General features: G+C 42.1%; 1 protein-coding gene across 1 annotated transcript in view; it reads left to right on the top strand.

The window, feature by feature from the left end:
• TRABD2B (TraB domain containing 2B) overlaps nt 1-17,013 on the top strand; it is a 260,817-nt gene that overhangs the window by 135,654 nt on the left and 108,150 nt on the right. The window contains exon 3 of the mRNA XM_079314550.1: nt 7,434-7,580. Coding sequence (XP_079170676.1) covers nt 7,434-7,580 — 147 coding nt within the window. The remainder of the gene's footprint in view (nt 1-7,433; nt 7,581-17,013) is intronic.

Raw genomic sequence — 17,013 nt, 5'->3', positions numbered from 1 at the left:
AAAGAAGCTGAAGCAATTTACACCGTCATGTCTGACTTTATTAAAACTAATATGAGATGTTTAGGTTACTGGTCAGCATTTCATATGCAGTGTCTTGTTTTCTAGTATGTCCTTTCCTTGAGTCATATCACTGAATAGCTGAGTTCTAGGGAAATTACTAGTTATAGGGAGAAAGAATTTGCTTTAGAACCACTCTGAGTTCAACCTTCCTTCAAGAGAGCTCTCTCGTGCCAGAAGTATGAACTGATTTTACTGAGTGTTTACTTTTTGTTTACAAGATCTGAGATTCCCAGTGCAGGAAGTCTAAAAATGACACCTTGGACCGCAAGGCATCACTGTTGGGCAGGGTGTTGGTTACTGGAACTGGTTGCACTCACTGTAAAAACATTTGCAGAATTAAACTGCTCAGAGTGTAATTTATTGGTGGAAATATTAAACCTTTTAGATAGGTTTACTTATCAAAGTAATCTGCTGAGCTTAGCACAGCGAGAAAACAAGAGCTATGCAGAAGTACTGGATGCGAGTAAATCCTGCATATGAAATCCACACAAGTCCTACATTTAGATTGCAAATTTAACAGAAGTTAATTCTGTCCCTTCCAGAGTTTCAGCTCTGATTAAAATGCAATCTGTCTTCCTGTTGTTTCTTCATTTCTTTCCCTAAGCTTGAATGTGAGCATTGACCAAAGCAGAGTTTATCTACAGTCCACTGCTCACTCACACTGTGCCTGGTTGGACATCAAGCTGAGTTACTGGCAAAAGAGACCGTGCTGATGATGTGGTGAGGGCCATTGAAAACTAAAACATCCTTCCATCAGTGTGGTGGTTCACAAAAGGGGAAGGATGGAAATTCCATATCAAAGCTCTTTTCCCCCCACTCTTTCTTTTATGTTAATCTGGACTCTAAGCACCTTTAGCAGAACTTTAGAGGTCATTAGAAAAAAGTTTTCAGATCTCAGCCTTGTTCCAATACTGCCTTTGCTACAGCTGCTGCTGACTTCAGGTTACATATTTAAGACTCTTTTTGGGTTTTTATTGACCTATTTAGAGTGGGTGTGGTATTTATAGTGTATTATAGTGTAAGTTTTAGAAGTGCTCTCAGGACAGAAATTGATTCCATGTCTTTGTTGTCTAAGAGAAGACATGCATCTAAGAGCCCAACTTTTGTTTGTTTTTCCTGTTCTATCCCATAACCACCAAAGCCCCAAATGGCTGCTCTCTAGGGTCTCACTGAACCCTGTGCCTGCCCCAACCCTACTGAAGCCAGGAACCAGGAGCAGAAGCAATAGTGTAGTAGGGTCAGCCCAGGGAATGTGTGAGCTGCCATCAACCAGGAGACTCCTTTTCTGGCTTGGGGAACTTAAGGCTGAGAGAATGGGTTTCTCTGGCACTCTGCAGTGTTTGATGTCTAGAAATTTTCTGTTGGTTTTTGATTCAATCAAAACGCAGCGAAAATAAAATTTAAAAAAAAAAATTACTTTTGCCTGTGCAAGTTCATCATGGAATATCTGCATAAGGAGAAAAGTCAGGGGCTAAAGTCAAGCTGTTGGAATCAACTTCAGCTGGAGTTTTGGGCATGTAGGGTTGGAAACTGTGGCCTCAATGTCCTTGCATCTTTCCCAGCATCAAGAAAGCCGATCTTAGTCCTGTGGCCGCACACCAATAGCGTGACTGCTCCACCCTAGGCCGTACCCCTGTGTCACTGTCACAGCTGAGCTGTAGGATGGGTGGTGGTTTGGGGTTTCTCCATGTCCTCAGTCGGATTCAGACTGGTTTGTTAAAGTGGTTAATTGGCAGTTTGCAGGGAGGGGAAGGCGAGGTCCGTGGGTCTCCTGGTCAGTGCCAAGCCGCAGACCTGTTAACTACTCCTGCCTTTCAGAAGCAATAACTGCGGATTTGGGGAACATATGGAACTAACTAGCCCAAAGGCTTTTATGAGCAGCTTTAACAGGGGGCATGGTTTGTGAGTAGAAATTCCAGTGGATGAGTTAATAGTTTCACTTTCCTTAGCTGTCCCTTTATAGGAAAAACAACAACAAAGCTGGGCACGTTCCTCCCACAGCCCCTGCCGTACAATGTGCCGATGCATCCAGGATTTCGTTTGGACACTGGGGGAGTCCTTTAGTAGATCCCCCAGGACCCGTTTTTCCAGAGCTATTTCCTGATGCTGACCTCATTAGGTGAGTTTCACAGCTCACTAATTCCTAGCAATAGCACAAGAGATTCAAGGAAAGGGGAAACCCGTCTTCTGGAAACCAATGGAACTGAACAGATTTGGGCAAGCACGTTTATTGCTTTTCATTAATCTGGAAAATCAGGGACTTGCATTTTTTTTTCTTCTATTTTTCTTTTCCCCCAAGTAACTATTTTGACCTGAAACTGTATATTTGGTTTTCTTTTTGATTACAGATTAGGATAACTACAAAAGGAGAACCCCTGCAGAACTGTATATCTCAATATTTATGTTGCAGTTTGTTTTGAACCAAGTAGAAGAGTGGATATTTGTTTTCTGGAGCTGCAATCTGGGCACTGACAGGATATAGTCACTCAAACACTTCCAGTAATGCTTATTTAGTGTTTGCATTGTGGTGGCACGTGTCCAAAAGAGAGAGCAAAGGAAAACAATAAGTTGCCTGCTCAAGAGCTGACATCATAGTGTGAAATTTAAGTACTTGTTTTTGTGGTATTGTTATTAATCATGGGTCTGTGCAGGGGTCATCCTGTAATTCCAGCTACTGGAGTCCTGTGAATGCAAAGCTTGGCCTCAGAGTTTTCCTAGGGTTGCCTTTCATCTTCAAGACTCCGGTATAGCAAACACACCAGAAGTACACAGCTCCAATTTGTCTTGAACTTAACAAAAAATGTGTTTCTTCTATTGCAGTTCCTGAATTTGTTGTCTCTTTTATTAGCAGTATATTTCATAGGAATGTTTGGGACCGCTCAAGCCTTTTATCTGGGAATAAGGTTTCCTTGTCTTATTTTACAGTTGCTTATTAGATGTTCCCACAAAGCTTTTTTTCCCCCCATTTTGGCATTATTTGGAGCTTTAGTGAGAAAAATTGAAGAGGTGGACCTGGCAACCTTTCCACTTGATTCCACAGGTGGACAGGTGCACCAGTCCACCACTGACATAACCTGGAATGATGATGAATTTGATGAGGGTTAGCTTGCTTTTTGTTTTCTGGGCCTTATGCTCTTCAGGTAGAGACAAATGTACAGAACACAGACAAGGAGAAATCTCTCTGGCACACAGGCTGTGATTTCTCCTCCTTAGTTGTCACATACAGCATTAACATGGTGCTGGCTTTCAGGACCCTTTGAGTGTCCAGTTTGAAGCTGCTGGCCTGGCACAATACAACACAGTATGTGAGTGGTTGTGGGAGCACCTTGGAACAAATGGGATTTTTATCTAGTTTTACTCCCAAACCCAAGTTCAATGAAGAAAATTGTTTCTGGTGGAAAGGCTGGAGTGTTCCTAAGCCCAGCCTAAGTACACACTTATTCACTTCTCCTCCCTCTTTAAAAAGGTGGCAGTGATTCTCTAGATCTGTTTCTGTAGATTAGGTTTACTTCCCTAAAAATCAGCTCCCATTATATTATCACATTACATCAAACCTCCAACCTCACTAATGTGCTTGCAAAACAAAACTCAAACTGTCCCCAGGACAACTGCTGATACCAACACTTCTGGGCAGTGCCAACCTCAAGACCTTAGGACCCACTGCAGTTGGGTCTGCTTGCTTTATGTGTGGTTTGAAAGTTTTATAAAGCTTTATCTTTTTGAAAGTGAAAGTTAAACACCATAAACATTCAAGTTGATTTATATGGGAGGTTTGTTTTTGTAACCCATTCCTTCTGTTCTAGTGTGACTGCTGGCTCTGGAATCCAGAAGCATGGAGAGGGGGAATACTGTTTGGGTGTCAAGGTGATCACTAAAGCTGTTAGGGAAGATCCTCACTGGTCCAGCCCCTTTTCCTTGAGAGGTCCAAAGGCTGTGCAAAACAATTGCAAAAATGTCTGGACCAGTGGTCCCTGGCACTGTGTAGGAGTTAGTGGGACCCACTCCCACTGACAGTAAAACAGGACTGCCCTGAGGGCTGAGCTGTTGCCTCCAAACACCCAAATAAAATCTCTGTGTTGGGGTGACACCACCCAGACTAAAAGGCTGGTCAGTCACCAACAGTGGGGCCAGACAGACATGCAAAAATGCCTTCAAAGCACACCAGGGTGAGGACCATAAATTGTGTGAATAAGAATGCACTTCCCAAGAGCCAAAGTCATAACTTCCCATTGCTTCCCAGAGCAAATCCCGTCTGCTCTGTTTATTAGGTGGGACTGTGTATAGGCAGTCACTCTAAGTGTGTTTATTTTGAAGTCATCAGTTGTTCAGTAATCTCAGGCAGCTCTGGGAGATTTAACTCAGATAGAGGATTAGGCTGAGGGTCGTGGGGTCACTGATATTAAGATAGAGAGAAGGGAAGGAAACAGCATTGTTTTTGTGGCATTATCTGAACAGTAAGGAAAAATAAATTCGGGTTTTAAGCTGGCTTTAACCTGACTGTGAAGGAAATGGTGTACAAATCCAGCTAGGAAGCAGGCAACTGTGATGAGACCCCACTTCTCTTTAAATTTGTTTTGAGTCACACAACCAGAATCCATGGTGGTTATGGCTTGATTAAGCAAGTCTTCTTTAGAAATCAGTTAATTACAGTTTTTCTTTAGCAAATTCATCTGTTCAAGTTTCTAATATTCATTTGCTTCCTAAAATAAAATCTCTGGAGTAGCTTTTGGGGCAGCAGTTTGAACCCAGTGCTGAGCTTCTCATGGTGAGAGCAGCGTGCTGGATGGGTTCAGCTGGTGCCAGCATCACCTCCAGGTCCCAAAGCTGCTCTGAGGCAGAAAGAAGGGACATAACATCCTGGCACTCGTAAAACCATGGGGGGCCATCTGCCAAAAACTGCAAAATAACTGATTTTGTCTTATTTGGAATATTTGGTAGCTTATAAGAAGTGAACTTGTACTCTGAATTTCCCTGCAGACTGATTTTCGAGGAATACAACAGACAATTTTCTTCAAGAACTCTAACCCCCTGCAAATGTGACTAAAAAATATAATAGGTTCAAACTTATTCAGAGGAGAAAGACCCCACAGCATTAATGCACAGGATGGTTTCCCAGAAAAACAAACAAAAAAAACCCAAACCAAGCAAAAAAAAAAAAAAAAAAGAAAAGGCATTGGGAGTAAAGTAAGTAAGGATTTGTTTATTGCCTTCTTAATATTTTATCATAAAACACACAGTCTTGCCCTCAGGGCTTGCTGATGATTTGTATGTATGTGTGTGTGTGTGTGTGTGTGTGTGCCTGTGTGTATACATATTTTTGTATATAAAATCCAGTAACATCCATTGTTTAAAAAATCAAAAATGAGAAGGATTTTGCTAAAAGCATTTTGGGAAAACCTCTGCTCTCATTTTTCCTGTCAGTGTTTTTCTTAGCTTTTATTTTTATTAGTCAAAATGTTTAGAATCCCCAGGAAATCCTGGGATGAAACCATTTCCTCTTCGAGCTGTAGCCCTTAGGGGAAAAACTAAAAGCTCAGATCCTTTCAAACGTTAGAAATTTTTCAAACTGTGTCTTTTGCATATTTTTTAAATTAGAGAAAAACTAAGTTAGGAAGATGCTTAACTTCAAGCTGTGTCCTGGGAAAGTCTGATCTCTTTGTAGAAAATCCTGAAGAGACCCTTAGATCTGGGCAAGGAAATCTTTTAGGCTTGGCTCTTAATGGGGAACTGATTGCTGAATTGAGGTACAACAGGTTCAGTTGAAAGACCATCTTTTTTTTTTTCCTAAGTAAATTAAAAAATAGCATTTGCTTTTCCTCAACCCAGTTTGTGTATGTTAGTCAGCATGTAACAGCTTTTTATTGAGGCTGTTAGTGCCCTGAAGATCCTTTGTTATTATTACTATTATTAACATTATCAGTGTTATTATTAATAATTAAATATCCAATACTCTTTTTTATATACATGAGATTTTGCAACTTCCTTTCCTTCAGATAAACTTCAATGGGAATCACAATTTTAAACTAAGAAAAACTTCCACCTGCAAATACATATGTAAATAGTTGATTTTAAATCTTCCTGAGTTTACTCCTTGAAGTGGCTTCAGTTGCTAGAATTTAAGAAGGTAAGAATTCAGGTCCCAGACTGCAGCTCAGCAGGGATTACCTTACCCCGATTTTGGGATCATTGCTATTCTCTGGGAAGGATGGAGCACTGCTGCTATAAATGAGAAAAGCTCAAGAAGTGGTGAAATACGAAACTAAGGGATGCAGGAGTCTTTTAATGAAAAATGACACATCATATAATTTTTGAGAACTCTGGATTTGCAGTCACCACATTCTGCTTTATTTTAGGAAGAATTGTGTTTGTTTATTTATATAGTTCGTGACAAGAGTTTTCACTGCTGTTCTTCTGATTTATTCATCTATTTTTTATCAATTTTCTTCAGAAGGTTCTTGGAAAGCAGAACATGTAAAGCCCAGACTTGGTGGTTCAATAGCTATATATTACTCCCACAGTCTGTCACAAATCTAAAAAGATTTTTTGGTAGTTCATGTGAAATTTAGTGGTCCTTTTTGTGTTTGGCTTTATCTGTTTGTTTTTTTTTTTTGGCTGGGGGGTGTGGGGATTTTTTTCAGATGGGGGCTTTTGTTGTTTGCTTGGGATTTTTTGATTTTTGTTTGGTAATTCAAGGGAAGAAATTCCAATATTTAAGGGCATTTATTTTTGGGGGGGAGGTTACCCAAAATTACACAGTAAATAGTGCTTCTGCTTTTTTGTTTTCCCATGTTTGAGAAGGGGATACTGGGCCAGTCTCTTGGGATCTGTGTTACAGATCTGTATCTCTGTTCTCACTTTGCAAATGGGTCGGTGAAGGAGGAAAGGCAAAAGGAGGGAGACTTCTAATAAATTTCCTGAAGTTTCTGTTCTTACAAGCGTGCACAAAGTCCCAATACAACACCTTTGACTTCAGAAGTTCAGAAGATTTGGATTTTTTTCTCAAAAACCTTTCAACTGAGCTTGGCCAGGAAACAGTCAGAGGCAAGAAGTTTTCTCATTTAGGGGCATTTCCATTCCAGTGTCTGTCATGAAGCAAATTAACCAGCACAGAGAGCCCAAGAGTTCTGACTGTGGCCTCTGAGCAGTGTGTATCTCTTGTGAGGTTATGCTCTATGGACAACATAATTGTCCTGCAGGGTCCTGCACCTGGCTGCTTTTCCAATTGGGAATACCTAAAGAACATCCCTTGTTACTGTGGGCCAGAATGGATCAAGGGAATAGACTTCAGGTGCAGGAAAGTCTTTCACTTTTAGTCCTTGTTGCTTTGATTCCTACTATCTTTAACTTTGCCTTTCCTGCCTGTGTTTCTGCAGGTGCTGTTTGCCCTAAACCAAACTCTGCTCCAACACGAAAGCCTCCGGGCAGGGAGCTTGCAGGCCCCTTACACCACTGAGGATCTCATCAAGCACTACAACTGTGGAGACCTGAATGCTGTGATATTCAACCATGACACTTCTCAGGTGAGCAGAATTGTTCCAGATGGGCCAGAGAACTGAGGAAAAATCAGCTGCTTTAGTAGCAATATCCCAGTCATCACTTCATATTCTGACTCCTCTTCCCCCTCTTCCTTTTCATGCCCTGTGTTTTCTTTCCACACGTGCCTCATTTGCCTGGTGAGAGAGTGGAATTTCCCTGGTTTTGCTCAGGCTCTGGGGAATCATAGAATGGTTTAGGTTCAAAAAGACCTCCAAGATCATTGAGTTAACTGCTAACCCAGCACTGCCAAGTCTGCAGCTAAACCATGTGCCCAAGCACCACGTCCACACTTCTTTTAAATACCTCCAGGGATGGTGACTCCAGCACTTCCCTGAGCAGCCTGTTCCAATGCTTGACAGCCCTTTTGATGAATAAATTTTTCCTAATGTCCAATCCAAACCCCCCCTAGCAGCACTTGAAGCTGTTTCCTCTTGTCCTATTGCTTTTTACTAGGAGCAAGGAATGGGCTGCCTGGAAGACTTTCCTAGGGATGTTCTTGAAAAAAGGTTTACTCTGGATGTTTGGGGCTGTTGATTGCAAACCCCTCATTAAGGGTGGAGGGGGGAATATTTGTAACATTTGAGCTTATATATGAGGAGGAAGTGGACCTTGTGTAAATACTCTATAAAGTAAATAACCTCTCAAACATGTCATAATTCAAAAATTTTGTATGTGTCTCAGGCAGCCCTTCGGTCTCTGTTTATCTTAGTTATCCAAAGCTATTAAAAACTCTCCAGGGAGCAGAAATCTACTTTCCAGACCAGTTTGATGCTTCATGGCAAACTGAGATTCCTCTTTCTCCTTTCCAGTTCATTCTATGAAAGCTTGGTCTTTGGATGTCATCTCCAACATCTCCTTTTTTTTGATCAATATTCTCAGATTGCAGTCTCAGGTGTAGTGACTCACTTGGGACAAACCTGTGTAAATTTGACAGTATTGTATATGTCCTGCCAGTGAAAGAATTAAATCATAGTAGCAGTCTACTATTAGCAAATGCAAATCAAGGAAAACTTAGTGACTTCCAGAGAGAGCTGAGAATCCACTTATTCTGTGGATTGGGGCAGAGGTCTCTGAGACATTTTTATCTTGCCATCACTATATTGGATTGCACAGGACTCTGTGGGTCACTTGTTCCTCAGCAGAATGGCTGAGCAAGCAAGTGGGGCCCTGACATAGGATAAAATCCCTATAAGTAAGGGGAGAAAGGGAGAAAGTAGCTCAGATAGGAATCTTTAAAGATGGGGAATATGAGTTGGAAAGGATACAGAGCTCATGGAGGATCCTGGAGAAGTCAGTGGTTGTAACTATTCCTGAAATGTTGGGGCACAGCACACATTATAAACAGGGAATAAACAAGCAAGATATAGTGGAATATTTGTCATGGATGCTTTGTAAGGACTGCTAGTAGCTAAGACCATGAAGACATCCTGATGTCTGAATGTCCTGTGTCACCTTTTAATCTCCAGCAGTGTAATTTCTCCTAATGTGTAAAGCCTTTGTCCCTAAGACAATTTGTGGTCATTCATAACAGTTGCATGCACTCACAGACACCTCTGATTTATTGACACATTGTCCTATAGCAGACCTGGGGACTAGACTTGAGAGGAACCGTTTGCTATAAAAACTTCTTTATTCCTGAAAATTACTGGAGCAAATGTGAGTTTCAAAACAGTGTTAAAGACAGAAGAAAGAAGCCAACAACCAGTCAGGGTTCAAGCATGGGTGTTAGTCATGGTCCCAGAGTGCACACAGTTGATGGAGATTATAACACATACAGGCCATGGAAAATTAAAATCCCTCTATGTATACTGGTCCCTGCAGAATTCTAAACATTGTGCAGTACTGTTGGGTAAAGAGTTTTTTTGTTTGGTAGTGTTTTTATAAACCAGCTCCATACCATTTATTTTAACTGCAAGCAGAACAAAATAGAAAATTAAAACCTAAAATAAACTCCCCATTCAGGTCAGGTTTTGCCAGTTGGGGTAATTCCAAAGTTTGTTCTGTGTTTTTTTTTGCATAGATGAAAGACTCTGTCTGTCATGGAGAGTTTTTGCCATTTGGTTACCAAATTAGATTAGCCTGGCTCAGATATTACACATGAAAGGTCCCCCATGGGATCTCTCTCTGGAGACACTAAATGTAGGCACAGGGATTTATCATGTGCTGCTGAGTCTGTTGCAGTTCAGGGCAGGTATCCATGCCAGTCTTGAGAGACAAGAATGCCACAGGGATTTTAGAAGGTGCATCCCTTCTTCCAAGATATCCAGCTGCTGGCCCAGCTCTTTAAAACTCTGATAGGAGTTGAAGATGATATGGTTAACACAGCCTTGAAATACCCCACAGAATGGAACAAAAGATCAGGAGTGGGGTTGTAAGCATCAACACCTGTATGAATGCTGGAGGCCAGGGAATTCAGCTCCATCCAGTGCAGCTCAGAACTGCAAAAGGGTGGGACTCATTCTTTGAGTACTAATTTGGGTTGCTGTTTAAGGTTATTCATGCCTGCTTATCCCTTGAAGGTTATTAGGAGGTGCAGAATAAAGGTAAAGTGTCCATCGATTGGCTCAGCTCAGAGCTGATGGTTGAGGGCTGGGTGAGGCTGTCATGGCCTGGGAAGGAGGTGATGAAGTCCAAGGCCACTGTGGGGACAGTGGCAGGGAGAGGGGGCATATTTGCAGTGATTTGCTAAATGCCTCCAGTGTGACTCTTCAGAGATGAAGCAGCTTCAGTAGCTGTCTGCAAGATGCTGAGGTGCCTTTAGAACAAAAATCATCTTGGAGCAGAAAGGACCAGACGAGGGAATAGCAGCACTGTTGACCTGAAATGTTCCTTGATTAGTCCCTTGAGCCTCTTCAGCCTCCCCAAGAGAGTTTGGGAAGTGTGTGGTTTCCTGCAGATTCCTGAGTCCTGCAGCATTTGGGAGGGGAGGGCAGAGTCCTTCAGGGACCAAGACTGTGCCAAGGGCTGCACAGCCAGGGTGGTGTGGGAGGAAAGGTGCAGGGAAAAGCACTTCCTAGTCCAAAGCAGTTTTAGGTCAGAGGACAGCTCCTTTGTCAGCCCTGGGCAGGACCACCCCAGGGAGATGTTCTTCACCTTGGGCTTGGGAAGTGCGGCTTAGCAGGGTGCCCAGAATGGAGGGGTGTGAGCAGGGCCCCATGTCCCTGACTCTTTCCTTTCCCAGAGCCATCAGCCCTGATGAGAGCAGAGGAGTAAACAAATCCTTCTCTGTTTCAGTGGGTTTTTAAAATTTTATTTTAATTAAGAACAGTGAAAGAGGAAACACCTCTGCTTTCCTGTGGTTATATTACATTCATCATTCCTCTGCCTCTCGTTTTTTTAAAACTTTGTTTGCAAGCAGCATTTTTCCAAATGCAAAAATCCTTATTTAAACTTAGTAACATTTTAAAGGGGTGAGTTTAATAAGTTAGACTATGACCCAAAAGTGCAGTAGGAAACATCTCTCTTTTTTCAATAGCCTTCTTCAAACACTTGATTCTCTTGTGACTTTTGCAATCAAGAGGCTTATGCTGAGGCTTCTGGGCAGAGAGTCAAAGTGATACTGAGGAGAAAGTATTCTAAGCTAAAGATAGGATGAGTGTATTTTCTGCTCTTTCTCCAGACTATTTTTCCCCTCAAAGAGGTCACTTTCTTTCTCTGCTTTTGTAAATGTTCCCTAAAAGCAAAAATGGATTGGATTAGATCAGTGGTTTTAACTTCTGTATTCTGTCTGAAGCTCTCACAAGGGAATTGAGGTCAGTGTGTCCAGAAGTATTAAAACACAAAAAATCTGTTAGTTCAAAATTAGAAGATTATTTGTCCCCAGACGATTTTTTTTTTACCTGAGACAGCTGAGAAGTTGCCTAATGACTCAAAGCCTCCATGAAGAAAAAGTAGAGTGCAGAACAATTTATCGTGTAGGGTTTTTTGCACCAGTTATTTTCTGTGGTGAGTTGTGAGCTATAAGGACAGTTCTGTAAAGCAAATTCATCTTTGCCAGGATTGAATTAGCTGATTCTATGTTTCCTTGTACCCCTGTGTACTCTTTATTAAGAGGAAAATTGAAAATCCAAGGCTGAGATTTTTGTCCTTCAGCCTTACCAAAAATTGTAACTGTGGTCTCCAGCTATTTTCTCTCATCTTCTGTCCCTAGCCATTGTCCTAACCTGAGGAGAGGCTCCTGTCCCAGGAGAGGATGGTTTTTTCTCTCTCATTGCTGATTACTTTGTAGACAATTTCTACTGGACCAACTACCCAGGTTTCAAACTTGTTATTTACCTGTCCCATTTAGGGTAAACAGTGTGGGGCAAGAGTCACACCTGACACTTCCAAAGCATCTTTCATCCAGGGACCCTTTATGATGTGTGTGTTAGACTGTACTGAGAGCCCCATGGAGAACATTTCCATGCCTTCAGCAGGCTTTGTATTCATCCCAGCAGGCCCAGCCATCACTGGATAGCAAAGTGAATTAATGGAGTGACCGAGTTTACAGGCTTTGTGCTCAGCTCAGCATAAGGATCTATTCATTGACAGCATTGTGGACTTCATCCCACACAGTTAAACAAGCTGTGCAGTGAAGTTGTTTGGGGGTCAGCACAGCTTACAGACAGGTATCAACCCCTTTCAGATGCCTCCTCCTTCAAGCTGTGGTCATCAGAAACAACCAAGTTTTTTGGACACTTTACTCGAATGATGCCATCCATATCTCAAGTTGCCTCTGCAGTTCAAAATGCCACAGGTGGATTTAGTGGGTATTGCCTTCTGAAAAGCCTATGATGATCTTGATAACATAAAATTAGAGATTCATAAACTAAGCCCATGTCAGTATCAGCCTCCCTAAGTTAAAGAAGAAAATGTTTAGTGTCTCATTTCACAAGGCACTTGCTGTTTATAAATCACCAGGTTGTGTTACATACCCCTTTAAAAATGTTATCATCCTTCACTGAAACCTGTCCTTTAAGATTAAAGGGTTCTGATAATTCTAATTACATCATTAACTTTCTCCATTGTCATTTTGGATAAAATACAACTGGATTTCTGGATCACTTCTCAAATCAATGAGAACTATCTGTGGAATGCTCCAGCTTCAGTAACTGCAGAAACACACAGCTGAGACCATTAGGTGGAGTGTTGAATGACAAGCAGACCTAATTTGTCCAAGGAATGGAGTTTTATCTCGGGCAGAGGAAGATAAATCCATGAGCTGAAGGCACAGCTATTGTAATGCAGTGCTCTGGAAGCATCTTATCATTCTCAGCTGTAACAAAGTGCAGGCGAGCTGGCACAGCCTCTCCTTCTTCCAGGGAAAATGATTGTGGGCTCTCCAGAAAAGTGAGTGCAAGGCTGTCTCCAGCACCAGGGGAGCCATCCCAGGAGTTTCCCACTGGGGCTGCAGGCAGAGGGTTGGTCAGGAGGACACTGATGCCAGCCCAGTGCTTGGTGACACCAGTGCTCAGTGCTATGTCCCCTTCTCTCTCTCCTCCTGCTGAGGGGCTGCCTTCCCATAGCTCAGAATTGCTCTGCTCTGCTCTGGTGGCATCATGATTTCTTTCCTCTTGCACCTGAGTTGCAGCTCCGTGTTTTGGTACACTGTGAGCATTTGGAAGTGAACGAAAAAACAGAAGTGAAGCCAAAATTTTCAGAGTCTAATTTTCATATTATGTCAGAACAGGATTCCAGATTGGAGCAATATTGTATTTTGGCTTATGTGTTTCAGTAAATTGGTTGCAGATCCAGATTGAGAGTGAAGTCTACTTGTTGATGACAGTGCTGGGGAAAACATTGCAGAGATTGTTTTTTTATTAATAATCTGGAACATGCCCAGATAATTTTCATGCTACAGGTTTTGAAAATAGGTTGTTCTTGGTTGAAAATTTTCATGACATCTTTGCATTTGGAGTTGTTTTACCTTGGAAGTTTTCTCCCTTCTCTTTCCATGAGGAAAGCAATGTGAGAGAAAAGAGAGTCATGGAGAAATTGGAACAAGACATTTAAAAGCAAAGATTTTTCTTTCAGACTGCTGCATTGTTAGAAAAGAAACATATTCACCTACAGAAGAGGCCTGGTTTACATTAAAACATTTAAGTACTGTTGACTATCTGTATTTATTAGTACGGGAATGGACTATAAATGAGTATGAAAGTGATTGGTAAAAAATATTTGGAGTTGAAGGTGCTGCTTTCTGTGCAGTGCTGTGTGTTTGCTGTAAAGCATTTACTTTCCCTTCTTTTTAAAGAGCCATTTTTATGAAGTGTTTCTTGGAAATACTTGTTAAAAAGAAATGAAAAAGACTTGTTTGTATTTTAAATAGTATCTTGTTGGTTGAATGTAAGAAGTGCTTTTTCTTTCTTCTTGTTTTATCTCGAATATATATTTGCTCCTCATTATGACTGTGAGAGGGAGAAAAGCAGGACAAAGAGGCAACTTGGTTGATTTGGCAGGACTTGGTAGGGTTAGTGTTAGATGTTATGGAAAAGATTGTATTCTTGGGTACTCCTGCACACATTTCCTGGTCTGTGGTGGCAAATGGTGAATGCCATAGGTCAGGTATCTCCAGTGTAAACTGGCTGAGCTCTCTGATGGTGACTTCAGATCTAGATCTCCTGTCCTCTGAGAGGGCTGATGCTGATAAAACCAAAGGCTTGTGGAGTTCCACCAGCTTAAAAGCAAAGAAATGCATTTAATTTAATCTGAGTCATTCCTTACTTTTCTCCTCACTGGTCCTTGTTGCATTTCTAAAGGCTCTCTTGGAGATGTTCTCCATCTTTTCATCTGGTACTAGACCTCTCAAGTAACCCCACCTTAAAGAAAGTCAAACTCAGTTCAAAAGCTATCATCCAGTTTGTTTTGAGTTCCAGCATAACTAGACAGATGTTTGGACTGGGAGAAGCCTGGACTTTTTCCAGGACCAAACAGGAAGGCAGAGCCACCTCTGCAATGCACTCCCTTAAGGGTCAGCCCTGGAGATCCCATGTCCAGCCAGCTGCTGCTGTGTTATGAACCAGATTTCTACTCCTTGCTAAGTTATGTGATATTGTGCAAATCATATATTTTGGATCAGACTTGCCTTAGGTTAAAATAATATTGAGAATTTCACATTTGGGCTTTTCCTAGAATCTCACTCAACAGAGATGGAAAGAAATTCACTGAAGAGCCCTGAGCAATACATATCCAAGACAACCAAACCTGAGTTTGTACCCACTACTAACCAGCTGTTCTCCCACTGTGTAACAGAAGACAAAATGAAAAATACCTTTGGAAAAAGAATTGAAGTTCTTTAATAAACCAACCCCAAACCCAAACCTTCTGGCCCAGTTTTTTCACTTTATTGCCCTGCTTTGCCCTTTGATCAGTATCTTTACTTGGGTGTCATGGCAATATAATAGGTGATGGTTTTAGTGTCAGAGCAGGAAAAAAGTATGCTTTGTCAAAGAAAAGAAAGCATTTGGAAGGGAAATAGAAAAACTTGAACTTTTCCATATGTTTGCAAGCTCGTGAAAGCTGGCCTCAAAAAAATCCCAATGTTAAAAGGGTTTTAAGCATGGCAGGAGTATCATTAGGTTGTTAAGATTTACCCTCCCCTCCAAAACCCCAACCTTTATTTGCATACACTGCAGACTTGTCATCCTTAGTCAATTAATGAGCAGGTCCCTGTAATCTGGTCCTAAATCTACTCCACATAGTTGGGTGAAGCTTGCAGAAAGGGGGCCGGGATGGTTGTTCTGACTGTGTTTTGTTAAGACTTCTTTAATCAAAACATTCATTCAGATAGAGAGGCCGGCTGCATTTTTTGGCATCATGACCAAGGGGAGCAGGGACAGGGTTGGGGTGGGGAGGCCTTGGAGGAGGGGTTGGTGTTGCTTGCTTCTTCTTTTCCTTTTTTTTTTTTCCCAAGTGCTTGGAAAGCAGCTATTTAACTAGTGTGGAAAAACAAATAGAAAACATACATGGAAGTAATGACTTCTCAGGGATTTGCTGAAAGTCATTTTTAGCAGGGATAGAAGTATCACCCCCCAAGCTATGAGTGTGTGAGATGCACAGCCCATCCCTGTGGCCTTTCTGCCCTTTTTTTTTTTCTTATTTTTTTTAACAAGTTTTCTTTTAGCCCAAATGGAAAGAGAAGGTGGAACTAGGCAGGACACACAGCTGTTGTTTGGCCAGGTGCCACCTGGAGGAGCAGCCCTGGCAGGATGGGATTGGTGCTCCCAGGGTGTCCATGCAGGTGCAGCAGGGGCTGATGCTGCAGTTGCAGGAGTGTCCAAGGGCTGCAGCCCACCCTGCCTGCAGGCAGCTTTACACCCAGGCCTGCAATGACTCTACAGCTTTTCTGTCACCTGCAGAGCTGGTTTTTAAAAGTGTCATTCACTGTCCATACAGACTTCACTGGCATTCTGCCTGCTTTTTCCCTCCACATCTTCTCCTATTTGTAATTTTCCTGCATTTACAAGTTTAGATGCTCCAGTGGCCCCTAGATCTGAAGTAGCCAGTTTGAAACTCAAAGACCTCTGTTTTCACACTCAAGTTGCCATGGCATGCTGAGGGGTATCCCACTAGCTTTAAATCAGAGGCCAGTTACAGAAATCTCACTAAACCGTGATGTAACTGCAGCATCTGTGGACCATGAGCCCTGATGGGAGATGGGCAGGGATTGGCTCATGGCTAATGAGCTCATGGCTAGGAGTGGCTCCCCAGAATTGGTCCCAAGAAATGTTCTTGCTTATGTTCTTCACTTCCCTTCAAGCAAAACGTATTTCTGCCTTTTTCCTCCTTCAAGCTCTGGAAAAGGAAAAGGAGTGATGGAACTGAAGTTTACTCCAAAGATGAAAGACTGCTTTTACAGTCCACTCAGACTTCTAATATGTTACTTTAAGTTTTGGTGCTTTAAAGAAAGCCATAATGGGTTAATTACATGCTCAAACTGAAGACTGCTCCTTCCTGGTTTCCCTTTTCCATAACAGTCTGGAAGCTTCTTGGCAGCTGCCAACTTTGGGCTTTGGGTTAAATCAGTTTAACCCAACACTCCCTCCCTGACCATTGCTGGTCTCCCTCATGATGGAAGCTTGGGAGTGCTGGAGGAAAACCAGTTGAGTTGGCAGCATCTTTTTCTATTGTGGCAGCCACATCCTCCTCATGGAGATACTTGTTCTCACAGTCATTCACTTTGCACTATTTCAGTCCTTCCTATCAGAGGCTGCACGAAGAGGATATTGCTCTCCCAGATGCCAGGAGGGTCCATAAATCAGAGGAAAACAGGTGTCTTCCAAGTCCAGAGCAGTATATTTTGCAGCCCTGCAGTAAAAGCCACAATGCCTTGTCAGGGCTGGTTAACAGGAGGGTATCCTCCCTTCATAAAGGAATGATAACTAGAGCTCAGATGTCAGCCTGTGACCCAAGAAGGGCTGGTGTGAATTTAGGGCCGTT

Source organism: Erithacus rubecula (genome assembly GCF_903797595.1).
Source record: "Erithacus rubecula genome assembly, chromosome: 10".
Lineage (NCBI taxonomy): Eukaryota > Metazoa > Chordata > Aves > Passeriformes > Muscicapidae > Erithacus > Erithacus rubecula.
The sequence above is the reverse complement of the archived record's forward strand: the minus strand, read 5'-3'. Positions and strand labels throughout refer to the sequence as shown.